Source organism: Indicator indicator (genome assembly GCF_027791375.1).
Source record: "Indicator indicator isolate 239-I01 chromosome W unlocalized genomic scaffold, UM_Iind_1.1 iindW_random_scaffold_48, whole genome shotgun sequence".
NCBI lineage: Eukaryota > Metazoa > Chordata > Aves > Piciformes > Indicatoridae > Indicator > Indicator indicator.
Window position 1 is genome coordinate 96,978 of NW_026539062.1, and position 19,323 is coordinate 116,300.

Genomic DNA, 19,323 nt, shown 5'->3' on the forward strand with positions numbered 1-19,323 from the left:
GTGGGTGGACTTTAACCTGCCAGACATCTGCTGGGAACTGAATACTGCAGAGAAGAGGCAGTCTAGAAGGTTCCTGGAGTGTATGGAGGATAGCTCCCCCTCTACTCAGCTCTGGTGAGACCCCACCTGGAGTACTGCATCCAGTTCTGGAGCCCCTATTACAAGAGGGATATGGACATGCTGGAATGTGTCCAGAGAAGGGCCACCAGGATGATCAGAGGGCTGGAGCACCTCTCCTATGAGGACAGACTGAAGGAGTTGGGGCTGTTCAGTCTGGAGAAGAGAAGGCTCCGAGGTGACCTTATTGTGGCCTTCCAGTATCTGAAGGGGGCCTACAAGAAAGCTGGGGAGGGACTTTTTAGGATATCAGGTAGTGACAGGACTAGGGGGAATGGAATAAAGCTGGAAGTGGGGAGATTCAGGCTGGACGTGAGGAAGAAGTACTTCACCATGAGAGTGGTGAGAGCCTGGAATGGGTTGTCCAGGGAGGTGGTTGAGGCCCCATCCCTGGAGGTGTTTAAGGCCAGGCTGGATGAGGCTCTGGCCAGCCTGATCTAGTGTGAGGTGTCCCTGCCCATGGCAGGGGGGTTGGAACTAGATGATCCTTGTGGTCCCTTCCAACCCTGACTGATTCTATGATTCTTATCCCAGCTGTTATGTGAGCCTAGCAGGGGTTCAGCCCTGCTCGACTTGCTGTTTACAAATAGAGAAGGGCTGGTGGGTGATGTGGTGGTTGGAGGCTGCCTGGGGTCCAGTGACCACAAAATAATTGAGTTTTCAATATACGGTGAAACCAGGAGGGGCAGCACCAAGACCTCCACCCTGGACTTCCGAAGGGCAGACTTTGGCTTATTCAAGGAACTAACTCAGAAAGTTCCTTGGGAAGCAGCCCTTAAAAACAAAGGGGTCCAGGAAGGCTGGACTTACTTCAAGAAAGAACTCTTGAAGGCACAGGAACAGGCTGTGCCCATGTGCCGGAAGAGGAGCCCACGAAGGAGACGCCCAGACTGGATGGGAAAGGAGCTTCTAAAGGAATTAAGGGAAAAAAAGAGGGTGTACCACCTTTGGAAAAAAGGGGAGGTATCTCTGGTGAAGGCACCATATGCCCAGAATGATGCCCCCAGATACCAGCAAACTTGTCCCAACAGCTTTTGGTAAGCCCCCCCTTCCACCCTCCTTTCAGGAGAGGAGGACAAAGGCCCAGGCGCCAACCTGTCTCCTAAGGGGTAAACAACTACATACACCCCTCGCATGGCATGCTCGTGCTCTTGTCATCTAAGGGCATAATTCTAGCTTCACCCTTTCTATAGGTTGAAGCAGGTTGTTGACAAGTGTGCCCATTGGCCAGATCCAGCCTCAAGAAATCTATAAGTATTCTCCATTTGTTTACCAACTTGCTCTCTCCTTTTGCTTTCTCTCGCTACGTAAGCTCGCGCTGCGTAAGCTGTAATCCTTCTCACTCTCACATGCAAGCGTACTAGAGGCCTCTGCAGCATGGAAAGAAGCCCGCCCACCGAGATGCTCGAGGAACACGCAAATAGGATGATCCCTTCACTGAGCTACAGAGAAAGCCAACGTCATAAGCCCAGTCAAGAGGACTGAGGAAACCCCGAAAGGGTAAGCTTTAGCCCAGAAGGGGAGTGTGATGGTTTGAAACTGTCTTTTTAATTTTTCCTTGCAAAGTTCATAACAGAGAAAGTGAAAGAATGTAAATAAGTCACTATTGGGTATAAGAAAGCAGAATAACGATTGTTCTAAACACTTCCATTGGATAGATAGAAATGTTTAAGAACTATTACCCAAAACAAAGTAGGCATTCTGCACATTCTGCGTTCTGCAGTCGGGGCAGTTGCTGGGCTGTCTGGCTGCTGTTTCTTCTTCTCTTCTGGCTGAAGATAACACGTACTGACCTTGGCAGCTAAGTTAACAACTTTCTGCTTAACTAACTCTGCTTCTCTGTCCAGGGGGGTCTGGGGGGAAGCTCCTGGGAGAGAGAGAGGCCCCTTTGGGAGGGTCCCCTTGGGGGGTGTGTCGGTGTGAGCTGAAATTCCCCCCCCACCGACAATAACCAGGCTAGCTCAGTCTGGAAGCAAATGAAAAGCTGTATTTACAAGCAGAGTCTAAAATCTACAGTGAAATGCAATGAATATGTACAAATATACAAAATTCACAACATTCACAAATATATACAATCAACAGAAAAAGCACAATCGATCTCCCTTTGCTTCCCCCCAAGGGGACCCTCCAAAAGGGGCCTCCCTCTCCCAGGAGCTTCCCCCCAGACCCCCCTGGACAGAGAAGCACAGTTAGTTAAGCAGAAAGTTGTTAACTTAGCTGCCAAGGTCAGTGTGTTATCTTCAGCCAGAAGAGAAGAAGAAACAGCAGCCAGACAGCCCAGCAACTGCCCCCACTGCCGAACGCAGAATGTGCCGAATGCCTACTTTGTTTTGGGTAATAGTTCTTAAACATTTCTATCTATCCAATGGAAGTGTTTAGAACAATCGTTATTTTGCTTTCTTACACCCAATAGTGACTTATTTACATTCTTTCACTTTCTCTGTTCTGAACTTTGCAAGGAAAAATTAAAAAGACAGTTTCAAACCACCACAGGGGGAAGCAAAGGGAGATCGGTTGTGCTTTTCTGTTGATTGTATATATTTATGAATGTTCTGAATTTTGTATATTTGTACATATTCATTGCATTTCATCGTAGATTTTAGACTCTGCTTGTAAATACAGCTTTTCATTTGCTTCCAGACTGAGCTAGCCTGGTTATTGTCGGTGGGGGGGGGAATTTCAGCTCACACCGACACAGGGAGGGACTGGCCCAAGCCTGGCAGTCCACAGCTGCTGCATCATAAGCAGCTAATCAAGCAGAAATGCATCTTGCGTGACCCCCGCCATTTGCGGGAGATAAGAGGAGCCGCCCACTGTTGCCACTCCACAGCCCTGTGTCGTCAGGGTAAAGCACCCGGGATTTCTCGAGAGAAAGAGAGAGAGTGAAAGACATCCTCTCCTTTGAGATCAAGCCAAAGACTGCATTTGTCACCTTAATGGAAGCAGTCGCCGAGAGATTTGGCATAGTCAGCTCACTTCGAGCCGAGCCGAGGCGAAGTGCCACTTCACCGCACCCCTTCCCTGAACCTGTCTCCAGGACCAGAGACGGCCGACCCCACCTACCGGGAACCATCACCTCGTCGCATAAGACCACTCCTCCAGACCGGCCCTGCCAGGACAACCCTGCTAAGGGAAACCGCCGATCAGCAGAAAGCCTCGCCCCTCCGTGGCTGCGGGAGGAGAAAGCAAGCTGCCCCTCCTACGGGAGGAGAAGGAAAGTCACCCTGCCCGTGGAGGAGGGAGGAGAAAGAAAGCCTCACCCCACCCGCGGAGGCGGGAGGAGAAAGAAGGGCACCGCCCGGACGGACGAGCCCCAGGCCGACAGCCGACAGCAGTGAGTAGCCAGTTTAACCCAGCAAATTGCCTCGCTACAAAGAAAGACAGAATGTATCTTTTCATGTGTGCAACATTCAGTAACACTCTATTCAAAGCACCCGCGTGTAGTTGCATGGTATTTCTAGCTTGACTTGCCTCGTGATAACATTATAAATATCTCTGTACATAGTTACAAGCTGCCAAGCGTCTTGTCGAGTCTCCATCTAGTGGACAAGCGGCGGAACTGCACCCTTCGTTCCCTTAATTAGAAATTGACTTTGTAAATATTATAATTGGGTATAATTGTAAATACTAAACCAGTTATGGACTATATTTTTACAACCATGCATTCGAATCAATATATAAAGGTGATTAACTGATTATTCATAATGTTAATAATGAATAAAAATATAATTTTCATAATTCATATTTCGTAATTCATAATTAATAACCATCATCCTCCATCCCTAATCACCACAGCATCCCAGGATGAGTTTAAGGGCATTGCTAAGTCCTGTAGGAAAAAAATTAGGCAAAAGCCCATTTAGTACTTAGACCGGCCACTGCCATAAAGGAGAATAAAAAATATTTCTACAAATACATTAATGGCAAAAGAAGAGGCAAGGACAACCTCAACTCCTTATTGGATGTGGAGAGGAATATAGTAACAAAAGATGAGGAAAAGGCAGAGGTACTTAACACCTTCTTTGCCTCAGTCTTCAATAGTGGGACAGGCTGTCTTCAGGACAACTGTCCTCCTGAACTGGCAGATGGAGTCAGGGACCAGTATAGTACCCCTGTAATCCAGGAGGAAGCAGTAAGGGACCTGCTGACCCACTTGGATCCTCACAAGTCCATGGGACCTGAGGGGATCCATCCTAGGGTGCTGAGAGAGCTGGCAGATGAGCTGGCCAAGCCACTCTCCATCATTTATCAGCAGTCCTGGATCACAGGTGAGGTCCCTGATGACTGGAAGATGGCCAATGTGATGCCCATCCACAGTAAGGGCCTGAAAGACGAACCAGGAAATTACAGACCTGTCAGCCTGACCTCAGTGGCAGGCAAGGTTATGGAACAGGTCATCCTGAGTGCAATCGCACAGAACCTACAGGATGGTCAAGGGATCAGGCTCAGCCAGCATGGATTCAGGAGGGGCAGGTCCTGTCTGACCGACCTGATCTGTTTTTATGATCAGGTTACCTGCCTGGTGAATGCAGGGAAGGCTGTGGATGTAGTCTACCTGGACTTCAGCAAAGCCTTTGACACTGTCTGCCACAAGAAGCTCCTGGCAAAGCTGGCAGCTCATGGTTTGGACAGATTCACTCTGAAATGGGTCAAGAACTGGCTGGAGGGCCGGGCCCAGAGAGTGGTGGTGAATGGTACCACATCCAGTTGGTGGCCAGTCACTGGCCCCAGGGATCAGTGCTGGGCCCCATCCTATTCAATATCTTTATTGATGATCTGGATGAAGGAATTGAGTCCATCATCAGTAAGTTTACAGATGACACCAAGTTAGGAGCAGATGTTGATCTGTTGGAGGGTAGAAGGGCCCTGCAGAGGGACCTGGACAGGCTGGATGGGTGGGCAGAGGCCAATGGGATGAAATTTAACAAGGCTAAGTGCAGGGTTATGCACTTTGGCTACAGCAACCCCAAGCAGTGCTACAGGCTGGGGACAGAGTGGCTGGAGAGTGGCCAGGCAGAAAGGGACCTGGGGGTGTTGGTCGATAGTAGGCTGAACACGAGCCAGCAATGTGCCCAGGCAGCCAGGAGAGCCAATGGCATCCTGGCCTGTATCAGTAATAGTGTAGCCAGCACGACAAGGGAGGCTATTCTTCCATTGTACTCAGCACTGGTCAGGCCACACCTTGAGTACTGTGTCCAGTTCTGGGCTCCTCAATTCAAGAGAGATGTTGAGGTACTGGAATGGGTCCAGAGAAGGGCAACGAAGCTGGTGAGGGGCCTGGAACACAAACCCTATGAAGAGAGGCTGAGGGAGCTGGGGTTGTTTAGCCTGGAGAAGAGGAGGCTCAGGGGTGACCTCATTGCTGTCTACAAGTACCTGAAGGGAGGTTGTAGCCAGGTGGGGGTTGGTCTCTTCTCCCAGGCAACCAGCAGTAGAATGAGGGGACACAGTCTCAAGTTGTGCCAGGGGAGGTGTGGGGGTAGGCCATGACACGTGGCCAGTACACATCCAGATAGGCCTCAAGATGTCTAGACAGGTCCTTTCTCTCCCCTCCTTCCTGCCACAAAAACAGGGCAACACGGGAAAAGGAACAAAGGGGACAGGCCCTTGCCTGTCTGGTAAACAAGATGCCCATCTGGGGTCAGAGCACGTAAACTTCCCCAGATACGAGGTCCTGGCCTCTGCCTTTTATGGTCATAGCCTGGCAGAACGCTTTTCCATTGGGCGGCTACATGTTAGCTTTAGTGCCCCATTGGACCAAGTGACCTCTGGCATTTTGTATATATGCAAGTGGCTAGGTAGCCTAGGCGCTTCTGCTCAAATCGGCTCTTGCTCAGATCCCCCTCGCTCAAATCTGCCTTGCTCAAGCCTTGTTCACATCTGCTGAAGCCTCGCCTCACTTCAAGCCTTGTCGTCTCGAGTGCCCTGCCTTGCTTCGAGTGCCTGGTCCAGAGTCCTGGGATAAAGCCTGACCCTCGAACTGGATTACAAACTGACAGTTTCTGGAGCCTGTCAGCAGAGAGAGTGAGCTAGGGACTATCTCCAAATTCCCACTTTAATCCTTGTGAGTAAACCCTGGCCTGATCATATTTTCCTAAGGGTTATCGGTTGGCCTTTGGTTTATAAGTGGGTGAAGCTATTGGTGTCATAGCTTTTTCCAGTCTCTGAACTCTCTAAACTGTGTCAAAATTGCCATTAAGAATCCTGGAAGAATTCACGACCGAATAGAACCTGTAAATAATTTTATCAGTTTTGTACATAGTTTTGGGGTGGGGTTTTAGGAAAATAAAATAACTATATTTTATAATTCCTGCCTTGTTAATTTAACTCAAAACTAATACAGGAGGTATAGGCTGGATATTAGGAGGAAGTTCTTCACAGAGACGGTGATTGCCCATTGGAATGGGCTGCCCAGGGAGGTGATGGAGTCGCCATCACTGGAGATGTTCAAGAGAAGACTGGATGAGGCACTTAGTGCCATGGTCTAGTTGATTGCTTAGAGCTGGGTGATCGGTTGGACTGGATGATGTTGGAGGTCTCTTCCAACCTGGTTGATTCTATGATTCTATGATGGGATTTGCCATGGTAGAGACTCTGTTTATCACATCCATTGGGATGTGATGGCGACCATCTTGCCACTGCACTCCCAGAAACTAGATTTCCCTGGCAGGTCCTTTCACCTTGTCTTGCTTGACAGCGAAACTGGCTTTCAAGAGAATGTGAATTATTTTGTTACCTTTCTTGAAGACTCCACACAACAATATCATCGATGAACTGAATATGTTCTGGAGCTCCACCTTTCTCCAAAGCATCATGGATCACTGCAAGACAGATGCTTGAACTGAGGACCCAGCCTTCAGGTAAATCATAGAATCAACAAGGTTGGAAAAGGCCTCAGAGATGATCAAGTCCAACCTATCACCCAGCACCTTATGACTTACCAAACCATGGCTTAATGATTAAATGATTAAAAGTACATTGAATCCCTCTCCAGGTAAAGGCAAACTGTGGCCTGCATTCCTCTGCTATGGGAATAGAGAAGAAAGCATTAGCAATGTCTATGGTAGCATACCATTTGGCCTCCTTGGATTCCAGCTCATATTGGAGTTCCATCATGTCTGGTACAGCTGCACTCATGGGCGGAGTTACCTCATTCAAGGAACAGAAATCAACCGTCAGACATCATTCTACATTTTGATTTCGCACAGGCCAGATTGGACTGTTGAAAGGTGAATGAGTTTTTCTAATGACCTTCCGACCTTCCAACTGACAAATCAAGTTTCGAATGGGCACCAAAGAGTCATGGTTAGTTCTGTACTGTCTGTGATGCACAGTTTGAGACGCAAATGGGAATTTCGCATCCTCTGTCTCATGCTGTCCCAGAACTGCAGATTCATCTGAAAGCTCAGGTCTAATAGACAACTTCAATTTTCCTCCATCAATTTCTATAGTTGCTATTCCAAAAGCCCATTTGTAACCCTTAGGGTCTTTGAAATGCCCTTCTCTCAGAAAATCAATTCCCAAAATACAAGGTGCATTAGGTCCTGTTACAATAGTATGTTTCTTCCTCTGTTTCCCAGTTAAACTTAAATCAGCCTCTATCTTTGACAACTCTTGAGATCCGCCATTGACTCCCTGAATAGTTATAGGTTCTGCCCCATGATAATTCAATGGTATTACAGTGCACTGAGCTCCTGTGTCAACCAAGACCCTGTACTTCTGAAATTTTGAAGTGCCAGGCCACTGGATGTACACATGCCAATAGATTCTGTTATCTCCATTATCCCTTACCTCCTCCTAGCAGAAGGCAGGGCACCCCTAATTATGGGGTTGCATCCACATGTACAGCTGGCACACTGTCTGGTGCTAGAGTTATAATCACTGTTCAAGCTACTGGAGTTGTTCTGGGAAACTGAGGTAGTGACAGCTACCCTTCTGGTATTGTTACCTCAGGCTCTGCCACTCTGCAGCTCCCATAATCTACTGAAAAGATCAGAAGTTGGTTGACCATCCCACCTCTTCATGCTTTCACCAAACTGATCACGCAGAGTTATCCAGATACTCCCACATGATTGCCTTCTTGCCTGTTTTGGTTTGGCCTGTTTTGGAATGGCCTTCTTGGAAGACGTCTGTTTCTAACAGCTAAAACTGGTACCCATCTGGAAGAAGAGAATTGGCAGCATCCCCTTTCATCAAGTTGGATATGGAGGTTTTAAGTTCCTCCTTCAGCTCTTTCATGCAATTCTTTATCTCTCCAGACTGAGTTTCAAAGGCTGAAACCAAAGAAACTCATGTGAGACTATCCTCCAACTGCCTCATTTGGTCAGTGAAATGGCCAACAGTAGGACGCACTCCACCATAATTTCTTGCCACAATTCTGCTTGCCAGAATGGTAGCATAATTAGGAGGAGCAAGCTTAATGAGCTTTTTGGCAAGGCCTGTTCCCACAGGAATTACATCAGGATTCAACATATTATGATCTGCATACATTACTTCTCTCACAGCAAACTCTCTCAGACGCTTGATTCCCTCATCCATCGTGTTCCAAGGCTTAGGGCTTGTGATGGAGAAGTTATTAATTTATGAATTATGGAATATGAATTATAAAAAACAATAATAATTATTAAAAATATTCCAGCTCATATTGGAATTCCATCGTGTCAGGTACAGCTGCATTCATAGGCGGAGTTACCTCATTCAAGGCATGGAAATCAACTGTCCGACGCCATTCTCTGTTCTGATTTCACACAGGCCAGATTGGACTGTTGTAAGATGAATGAGTTTTGCTGATGACCCTCTGACTTTCCACCTGACGAATCAAGTTTTGAATGAGCACCAAAGAGTCATGGATGGTTCTCTATTGTCTGTGATGTACAGTTTGAGAAGAAACCGACAACACATGCTCTATCTCATGATGTCCCACAACTGCAGATTCATCTGAAAGCTCAGGTCTAATAGACAACTTCAGTTTTCCTCCATGAAAAATTCCCCCTTCCCTCAAGGGGCTGTGCTTCTTCCCCAAGGGGCCTCCGCCCCAGCCGGAAGGACTCCCCCCAGCCTCCCCTGGCAGAAGGCAGAGAGTCAAGAAGCAGAGAGGCTGTTAGACTTAGCTTGTCAAGGTCAGTGTGCGGGTGTGTTATCTTCAGCCAGAAAAGAGAAGAAACAGGCAGACAGAGAGAAGATGGACTGCAAGAGTGCCCGACTGCCCCACTGTCCTGTATCTTGTTTTGATTAGTGGTTCTTAAACATTTCTCTCTCTCCAATGGAAGTGTTTAGAATAACCATTATTTTGCTTTCTTATACCAAATAGTGATTTATTTACATTCTTTCACTTTCTCTGCTCGAACTTTGTGAAGAAAAATTAAAAAGATAGTCTTAAAACCATCACACCTGTCCATCTAAGAAGGGGAGTGAGAAAGCGGCTTTTGTGGGCATTTGGCCCCCAGCCAGGGCCAAACCACTACAATTCATACAACTCTGGCATACACAGTGCCCCCCCCCCTCCAGTCCACCTCAGGATGACTTCCTGCATCAAGTGTCAAGCCACAAGGAAAGGAGAGGACACAGAAATTAGGATGAAGAAGATTTAGGATGTTTGTATCTTTTCATTATTGTAGAATACTGGTAAAGCACATGTCATTTTAAGTACATTGTCCTAAATCTCTAGGCTTTGACTCCAGTTTTGGAATCATCATGAATTTAATTAGAATATAAAGGTACACATTTAAAGAGCTCATTCAGTGGTGCTGGTTTATTTTCACTTTAATTGAAAGACTCTAAAGAGCTGGCAATATTTATCCTAGAGTATTTGATTTAAAAGGCTACTAAAAGGCAAATGTTATTTTTAACCCCTTAAAAATAGTTTCTGAACATAATGAATGAACCTATTTTAAAAAAAACATTGTGAAACTGAAGTTATTGATCAAGCACACTATTTTTTAGTTGACCAATCTTAAGACAATAACTTCATTAATGTTCATTGTTATTGTCCATTTTTCCTGTTGTTATAGTTTGAGGCTGATGCTTTAGCCTAGTGTCTTAATTATTAACAAGAATATGAAAATTCCAGAGACTGAGTAGAAAATAGTAAAAGGTAAATAAAATTAGCCATTGGATACAGAATAATAATAATGATATGTCTATATCATTCCATTGGGTTGCTGATTAGGATAGAGTTTTCTGCACAGATTGTTCCGTCTCCCTTTTTGCTGCTTCGGTCTGCAGCTTTTGCATGGCTTGCTCCTTTATCTTTTTCCTGACCTTTTGCTGTCTCATATTGATTGTGTCTGTGAGGTACCGGGAAGGGCAAGGGGGTTGGTTTGAAGAAGCCTGCAAGTAGCCCTCTGGGCTGTCCAAGATGGGGGGTGTGGTTCTGCACAAGGGAATCCTTGTATTTGTTTTTCTGAACTGTAAATGTATTTTGTACATATTTATTACATTTTATACTTCTAGATTTTAGCTTACCTTTTGTAAATGTAACTTGCATTTTGCTTCCAAGTTCTGAGTTTGGTTTTTTGGGAATGTATTCCGGGGTAATTTCCAAGTAGTTAGGGAGTAATCTTAACCCACCACACCTATATTTGAATTTCCAGTCACTACACTGCAAAGTGTAATGATATTCACTACCTTTACCTACAGCAGTGTTTTTCAAGCTTTCATATGATAAATGATAGAATGCATTTGGAATCCATAAAACCTATAGTTTTCTTATAAGAGTGTGTAGTGGGTTGAGAATTCCCCCCAACATTAAATTTGCCAGACCAGCCCAGCTGGAAGCAAATGGAACTGTATTTACAAGCAAAACTACAATCTACAATGAAATGCAATGAATATGTACAAAATATACAATATTTACAGTTTATAAACAGCACAGGACCCCCCCCCCAGCCAAAAACCAGGGGAGCTGCTAATAGCTTCCCACTCCCTGCCCCCCTCCTTACCCCCCCGAACACAAAGGGACAAGTGAAAGAGCAGAGAATTTGTTAGAACTTAGCCAAAACAATGCAGCCAAGGTCAAGCAGAAGCCAGCAGAAGCACAAAGTTAGTATCTCCCAGAGCGAAGAAGCCGCAAGACAGAAAGATTGTTTACCAAACTAATTATTATGGTAGATATCTCTCCAATAGGATTGATTAGAACTATCATTATTTTCTTTTTTATACCCAATAGTGAATTATTTACATTCTACCACTTTCTGTTCAACATCTGTGGAAAACTTTAAAGGTACAGCCTAAAACAACCACAGAATGTTTAGTTATCTAAAAAAAAGCTTAAAGAACGAGGTTAAAAAGGACTTTTGTTTTAGCATTTTAAATGTCTGTTTAAGTAGGCCCATCAGTCTTTTCGTATTTATTTTAGTGCCATCATCTTGAGTCATTTTTCTTGACTTTTTTTTTTTAAGAGCTCTAGCTCTGAAAGCCCTCTAGTCTCTCTTCCTGAGTTACTTTGTCTTCATCTCTAACTTCCCAGCGTTTTGTGGTGAATAGGATGAGGATGGTTATTGTTTATTAAAATTATTAATAACCACTTAATCACCTTTATATATTGATTCTAATGCACAGTTGTGAAAAATGTATTCCATAACTGGTTTAGTATATACAATTTGACCCAATTAGAATATTTACAGAATCAATTTCTAATTAAGGGAATGAAGGGTGCAGTTCTGCCACTTGTCCACTAGATGGAGACTCGACAAGATGCTTGGCAGCTGTAACTGTGTACAGAGATTTACAATGTTATCAAGAGGCAATTCAATCTGGAATATCACGTAGCTAGGTGCGGGTGCTTTGAATTGAATGTTACCGAGTGTTGTACAAGTGAAAAGATACATTGTGTCTTTGTTTGTAGCGAAGCAAAAGTTGCTGGAATACTCTGGCTGCTTGCTGTCTGTCAGCCCGGGCCTGGTCCATCTGGGTGGGGGAAGGCTTCCAGGGCTGAGGCTGTGGCTGAGTCACGGGTGGGCTTTCCTCCAGACAGTGACTTTCTTTCTCCTCCCGTGGCCACGGGTGGGGCGACTTTCCACCAATCGGCAGCTTCCCTTGGCAGGGTGGTCCCACAGTGCAACTGCAGTGGCTGGGGGCTGGCAGGATCGGTACAGCTCCCTGAACAGAGTCGGCCCGGCAGGGCCGGTCCGGGGGAGTGGTCCTGTGCGGCAGGGCCGGGTCCTTTGGGGTCAGCCCTTGTGATCAAGGTGATGGTTCCCGGTGAGCGGGGTCGGCCGTCTCTGATCCTGGAGACGGGCTTCGGGGAAGAGGCGTGGTTATGCGGCGATTCCCCCTTGCTTGGCTCAAAGTGAGCTGGCTATGCCGAATCTCTCGGTGACTGCTTCCCATTTAAGGTTGCAATGCAGTCTTTGGATTGATCTCAAAGGAGAGGATGTCTCTCTCTCTCGGGAAATCCCAGGTTACTTTACCCTGACGGTACAGGGCTGTGGAGCGGTGACAGTGGGTGGCTCCTTTATCTCCCACGAACAGCAGGGGTCACACAAGATGCGTAGCTGCTTGTCAGCTGGACTACCTGGCTCAGGCTAGTCCTTCCCCCTCCGGGCTAAAGCTTACCCTCAGGGTTCCAGTCCTCTCAAAGACGCGACTGGGCTTATGACGCTGGCTTTTGTAGCCAGGTTTGCAGGTTCCTGAAGCAGCTCAGGGAGCTGGCTTCTTTCTGTGTTGCAGAGGCCTCTAGTATGCTTGCATGTGGGAGTGAAAAGACTTACAGGCGCTGTGAGCTTACGTAGTGCGAGCAAAGCGAGAGAAAGCAAAAGGAGAGAGCAAATTGGTAAACAAGAGGAGTAATACTTATAGATTTCTCAGGGCTGGATCTGGCCAATGGGCACATTTGTCAACAACCAACTTTAACCTATAGAAAGGGTGAAGCAAGAATTATGCCCTTAGATGGAAAGAGCATGAGCATGCCATGCGATGGGTGCATGTAGTTGTTTACCCCTTAGGAGACAGATTAGTGCCTGGGCCTTTGTTCCCCTCTCCTGAAAGGAGGGTGGAAGGGGGGACTTTCCAAAACCTGTTGGGACAAGTTTGCTGGTATTTGGGGGCATGATTCTGGGCATATGGTACCTTCTCCACAGTTTAGAAACATTTTATGCAGCTCATGAATCTTGTTCCTCTTAAATGCCATGTCTCCTCTTAATGGTGGCTGTTCTTGTTCTCATCTTTCCAGATAAGTTTTAATCACCAGGGTGACTTGTGTTGAGCAGCAGTAGTTTGTTTGTAATCAGTTTTTCTACATTTAGACCATTGTTTGTGTTTTAGTGGGTTCTTGGGGTTCAGGAATCAGCACACATATCACAGGTGCTGTCCAGGCACGGCTTTCTTCTATTAAAAGGCAAAAGAAGGCGCAAAACAGAAAGCAAGGCACAAACCGAAAGCAAAGCACAGACAGAGAGCAAGACACACACCACTCACGGCTCCAGAAATCTCAAAATGGCAGGGGTGACTGTCACAGCGGATTGATCACAGACTTCAATATAATAAAAGACATTTATTATAGCATCTGAGGGTCCTTTTATACCTGCCCGAAAATGGGTGATGTAACACATAAAAGATACAAAGCCCAGAGCTGTACCAATTAGCTCATTCTAACACAATTGGCATAATATATGGATAAAGATAACAAATCTTGCAGCTGCACTAAAATAACAAGCATACATTCCTTTCCACTTATGTTACAAGGTCAAGACACAAACAGGATAGTTGCCTCTTTCAGACAGATACCAGAAAGGTTTCATCCCACAGTTTCAAACTTACAAGCACAACACTTCTTTGTTACCTACCTGATCTCTTAAAGGGAACTTAGAAACTGCTATTTCCAATCCCCACAGGTGACCAGCACCCCATCCCAACAGGCATCCACACGGTACAATGGAGTATTGGTGCAGCTGCTTCCAAACCCCCCCCCCCCCCCGCCACTGGAGATACCTGGTTTACATAGAGCCAGCATCCTGTGACGTCAGGCCAGGACATCCCAGGAGGCTGGGCTGAGGAGAACAAAGCTCCTCCCTATTGCGTAATGTGTTGCATAACACGCATTCCCTACTGCCCATGCACATAGCCCACTTGGGGGTTGTCTCAACCCCTGACCAGCAATAGCCTTCCTCCCCTTCATCTTCCTCTGGCTGTTTGGCCTGCACAGAGCTTTTGGAGGTCATCTGCGGTCTCCTGAGTTGATAGCAAATTCCTAGCACCTACTTAGTTTATAAAACAGGATCTTGCAGACTCTGTTTTTCATAGTTTCAGCCTTTCTTATCAGCCAGCTGGATACCTCTGGTCAAACACAACCCATTCCTACCACAGTTTGCTTCAAGTTCAACTGTGCAGCTGTATGTGATCTTTCTTTTAAATTACCATAACTGGTAGAATGCTCAAGTCCTGCATGTATTACTGGAATGAGCAAAAATGACTGCAAGTGACCTAATGCTTTGAAAAAATCACTAAGAATTAATTTAACTGAGTGGTACCCAAGGGTATTTTTCCAAGTAGTTCACAGAATAGCCTTTGATTACATGCAGGAAGTTAAGCAAGTCAAGGTTGCTGTTTTGCAGCCATTCCTTCCTCTCTGCATAGCTCTGGAGTACAGACCTTCCAAAATCATGAGACAGAAAAAGAGGAAATGAATGCTCAAACGGGCAAGATCTTTCCACAAGAAGAACATCCACTGAAAGAAAAAACTAACAGTTAACTAACAGTTCAGCTTTAACATATTTTAATTTCTTCTGTGAAATTAACACATCTTCCCACTTGCTTTCTGAAAGTTAAAGGAACTCAAGGACAAATACTATCAGGACAAAAGAACTTCAGACTCAGATTATAATTTGCAAGCCATTATGGAGCTACACCAATGCAGAGGAAGCCAATGGAGAAGCATACCTGGTGCTTATGGCAGAATTTCAAGAGCAAAGATGCCATTACTTCTTCATGTACTCCCTAGTCCAGAAATTAAAAAAGTCTCAACATTATCTTATGAAGATATTAATATTCATAGACTTAATGGCAAGTAGCTATTCCTGCTGAGTAGTAGATGGATGGAAAACCTGGATTTGTGGGCTTTTCTATCTGCTTTTCTCTGGGATTTTGAGAATTTGATAATTTCTACCCAGATCTGAAATGGCAGTTGAGATAGCTGACACATACTAATTCTGCTTATTGTGAAAGTTCTACTTTTCATTGGTGTTCCTCTCATTCTTCCAATTTCTCAATTTTTACTCTAAAGTTTCTTTACTATAACAGGAAGAATTCTTCCAGTGGCATTAGTGTGTTATTTTTATTACAGCAGGTGGCTAAGACTTGGTAAAAAACTACCATTACCCAATTTAGAAGAGCTTTTTTACTGACTTGCTAGACACTTGTTTAAAATAGAAACAGTGCTAGAAGAACATAGAAAATTCATTTTAAAATGCTAACATCTAATAATAAAGAGAAAGTGATAGTGTGACAATTAAATATTACTTCCCTCTGCTTTTGTACATGTGCAATCATGAAGCTCTTATTTTTTTACCTTCTACACATTCCATTTATCTGCTCTCAGAAGAAATCAATACCATAATAATGGCAAAGTACTACATCCTCACTGCTTGCCTGTAGCATTCAGGCTCCCAAATTTAGTTGGAATTAAGTATATAAAAATCCACTAGATCACTTGTAAAATGATGAAGATGCTAGTTAATATCCTGGAAAGGCATCTGTAGATTTATGAAACTGCCACCTCAAGAGTAACTGTTTTGCATGATCCATACCCAGAAGCACAAGCATCAGTTTATACTAATTTCCTATACAGAAGGCAGCTCTCATGATCCCAAAAAAACAACAAAAACAAACCACCACATTGTAGTATATACAGAAAATAAGCTGTAGAACACAGTTTAGTCACTGTCTGTAGTCTGCAGTTTAAACTCCTTGGTTAAAAAAACATTAGTCATTTGCTTAGTATAAGCAACTGAAAACAGAAAAAGCAAAAAAAAAAGTTCTATACCTAGATGTAGAAATATTCTCTGTGAAATTACAAATCAACATTACTATCCTAAGGCCTTACTATCATATTAAAAAAAAAAACAAAAAACAACAACAAACCAATACTTGCATATTCTAAACCATCTTCAGGTTTTCTGCTTATCTTTAAAAAAAAATAAAAATAATCAAATTTGATATAGTTCATTGAATTTCCCATCCATTTTTAATGGACAATGTAGTTTCCACAAAGCTCTTCAATCACCTGTTTAGAAAATATACTATTGCTGTAGTCTTGGGTTTTGGTGGAAACAGAGCAGAAATTAGGTTTGAAGTCAATTTAATGTTATTTCTTAGATCTTATGCCTGACACACTTGACATTATTTCACTGCATTCCCTGATGGAGACATCGTTTGACTGCACACCTCCCAGCTGAACACTTGGATTGCATCATGGAAAATGTAGTCTAGCTAGGTAAACCAGCCTACGTGAATGAAGCAACTAGGCAGTCATATTACAGCTTCTACATTGCATGCTATCATGTGGCGGTCATTGTTAAATCCAAACAAGATGAATATGTGTTTTCAACTCCAAGTCATGAAAAATGCCATTTTCAAGCTAACGTTCCAAAACATTCAATTAGTTAAAAATATTGATTGTTCTAAAATTATACATAAAAGTCTCTCTCCATAATAATGATATCAGATTTGCTGGCTCTGATACTTACTATATATTATTTTCATAATATTTTACGTTACCAGTTTGTCTGTAATTAGGCACAGAATTCCCAGCTACAAGCAGAGGTATCATTTAGTTTTTACTTGGTGCTATGCAGAAATTTTATACTCTCAGCCTGCTACTGTGACTCATCAGCATTTTTTTTTTAACCTCAGGAAGGCCTTTTAGTTTGAGCTGTTGATATGATCCCAAATGATATGGCTCTTAATAAACACGGAAAAATAAAAAGAATCCTTCTCACCTAATGCTCTGCTGCAACAGTAAACATTACACACCGCTTGCTAAAAATTAACTGGGACAGATGGTCAGCATCAGCCTTTTCACAGACCTTTTCGATACCAAGGCAAACACAACATGTTAATTGCGTTCAATTTACTCACCACGGGTCGTAGCATGGAGTCCTTCACCTTGGGCTACCAAGAGCAGTTCTAAGCCGGACCATCTTTGAAGCGAGCCGTGTGGAGCTCGCACTGGGCTGCAATCAGCGCTTGCAGGGAACAGCCAGCACGCATTGGGTATCCCTCAAGGCGGGGGCTCACCCGACAGCTGAATAGCTGTGGCTATCGTAGTGCCTCTAACAGAAGGGGAAAATGTGGGGCGCACCTCATTGAGCTGTTTCAAGGGCTTGCAGGCATGCGTGAGGTCAGCTCTTCCGGCTCATGCCCCAGAACACCAGCATCCGGACAACACCACCCCGGCTTCGCCCATTTAGCCCACCTACTGATGCAGGAATCCAAGCCAGGACACCCCACCCCATGGGGCCTCCTACCTGCCCTCCGAAGCGCTTCAGCCGTCTTCCAATAGCTCTCAACTCCCACGGAGTTCTGATGAAAGGCGAGCATCGCTCTGCTTCTCCAGGCAAGGCACTGGAGATGGGCCAGCGCTCGCGTTTCCGCGAGCGAGAGTGGTTGCCTCCGCCGTTACCTGTTTTCCATTTATGGAGAACGATGCTCATGTATCTATCTATCCATCTATCCATCCATCCATCTATCTGTCTGTCCGTCCATCCATCTGTCCATCTATCCGTCTGTCCGTCCATCCATCCGTCTGTCCATCCATCCATCCACTCATCTCCCTCCCAGCTTTCCTAGCAGAGATGACCGAATTAAAGCCACAACAAACCCACCTCCCCATTCCATTCCTTAAATGGCATCAGAAAAGGCTGCCGCCAGCCACATGCCCTTTTAGCGCAAGGCGCTCTCGGGCTTGCGCGCGTAACATCAGCGGACAGGTGGAAAGAAAAAAAGTCTGCGTGGCGTCCCCGCGCCGGGAGCGCGCGTACCATCCCCCACCAGAGCGCGAAATGAACCTTTCTCAAGCCATTCTATTTGTTTGTGGTGCCGATTTGCATAAGGCTCCTCCCTCTGCCGTGGGCAAGGCAGTTGGTACCGTCCTCCACGGCCATATAAGGAAAAAGGAGGCATAACCTAGGAGATGGCTCGCGGCCGCTCGCTGTCTTCCTGGTGTTGTTTATAGGGTACAGCCACTTCCGCTATCTGCTTAGAAGCGGCGCAAACATGGCGGAGCGTGGTCAGTTTTCTCTCCCTGCCAAGCGCCTCTGTACTAGACCAGGCTATGGCTCTGGATGCCGGCCAGGCCAGCTAGTAGGCGGCACTGGACTCGGTAGCGGGGCTCTCTACGCCGGACCCGCCGCCGCCGCCGCTTTGGGGTTTCTACCGTTCGGCAAGACCCAGAGCCCTGAGGCTCTACTGGACATCGCAGCTCGCAAGGTAGCGGAGAAGTGGCCCTTTCAGCAGGTGGAGGAGCGGTTCGAGCGGATCCCGGAACCGGTGCAGCGCAGGATTGTTTACTGGTCTTTCCCTCGCAGCGAGAGGGAGATCCGCATGTACTCTTCCTTCAACACTGGTGCCGAGGACTACACCGCCGTTCCTGGGGGGACTACCGCTGGTACCGCGCCCAGTGGGGGCGCGGACACCGCCGCCACCGACGAGAACCTTCTCTCCTTCCGCAGGGGTATTGCTCTGCTAGACGGCGGCTGTGTCGATAACGTCCTACAAGTCGGTGAGTCACCGTCCGGGACCGCGCTGCGGAGCCGGGCCGCGGCCACTTGGGCATTTCGCCGCTGGCCTCCTCAGCCGCGAGTCTACCCCTATGTGTCGCCCGTCTGCTATCCAGGGAGTCGCTTCCCTCCCTGCGTGGCCCCAGCATCCTTGGCATGCTCCTAGCTGCCCCTCCGCGGCCCGGTCTGCACGAACCCTTCATTCCTAGGTTGTAATTCGGAACGGGCAATTTACTCCGCCTCATGCTGCTGGCATCCAGAACACGGAATAACTCCTTCATCTCGCTCTGTGACAGATACATGGGCCTCGCCGCCAGGTGGGCCGGGCACGCTGTCCCTCGGCTGTCTTTTTAACTCTCCCGACTGTAATCCTGTTTGGCTCTGCTCATTCCCAGCTCCCATTCTCTGAAATCCGGGTATTCACCATATTCCGAGCTACAATAGCGAGGAGATGTTTCCCCCGCTCCCGGACTGCCAGTGGAAATGAATCAGC

The 19,323-nt window shown here is 45.9% G+C and overlaps 1 protein-coding gene across 1 annotated transcript in view; it reads left to right on the forward strand.

The window, feature by feature from the left end:
* The first annotated feature begins 18,327 nt into the window (after positions 1-18,327).
* Positions 18,328-19,323, forward strand: part of LOC128979898 (zinc finger SWIM domain-containing protein 6-like) — a 276,472-nt gene continuing 275,476 nt past the window's right edge. The window contains exon 1 of the mRNA XM_054398296.1: positions 18,328-18,832. Within this exon, the coding sequence (XP_054254271.1) occupies positions 18,328-18,832 (505 nt within the window). The remainder of the gene's footprint in view (positions 18,833-19,323) is intronic.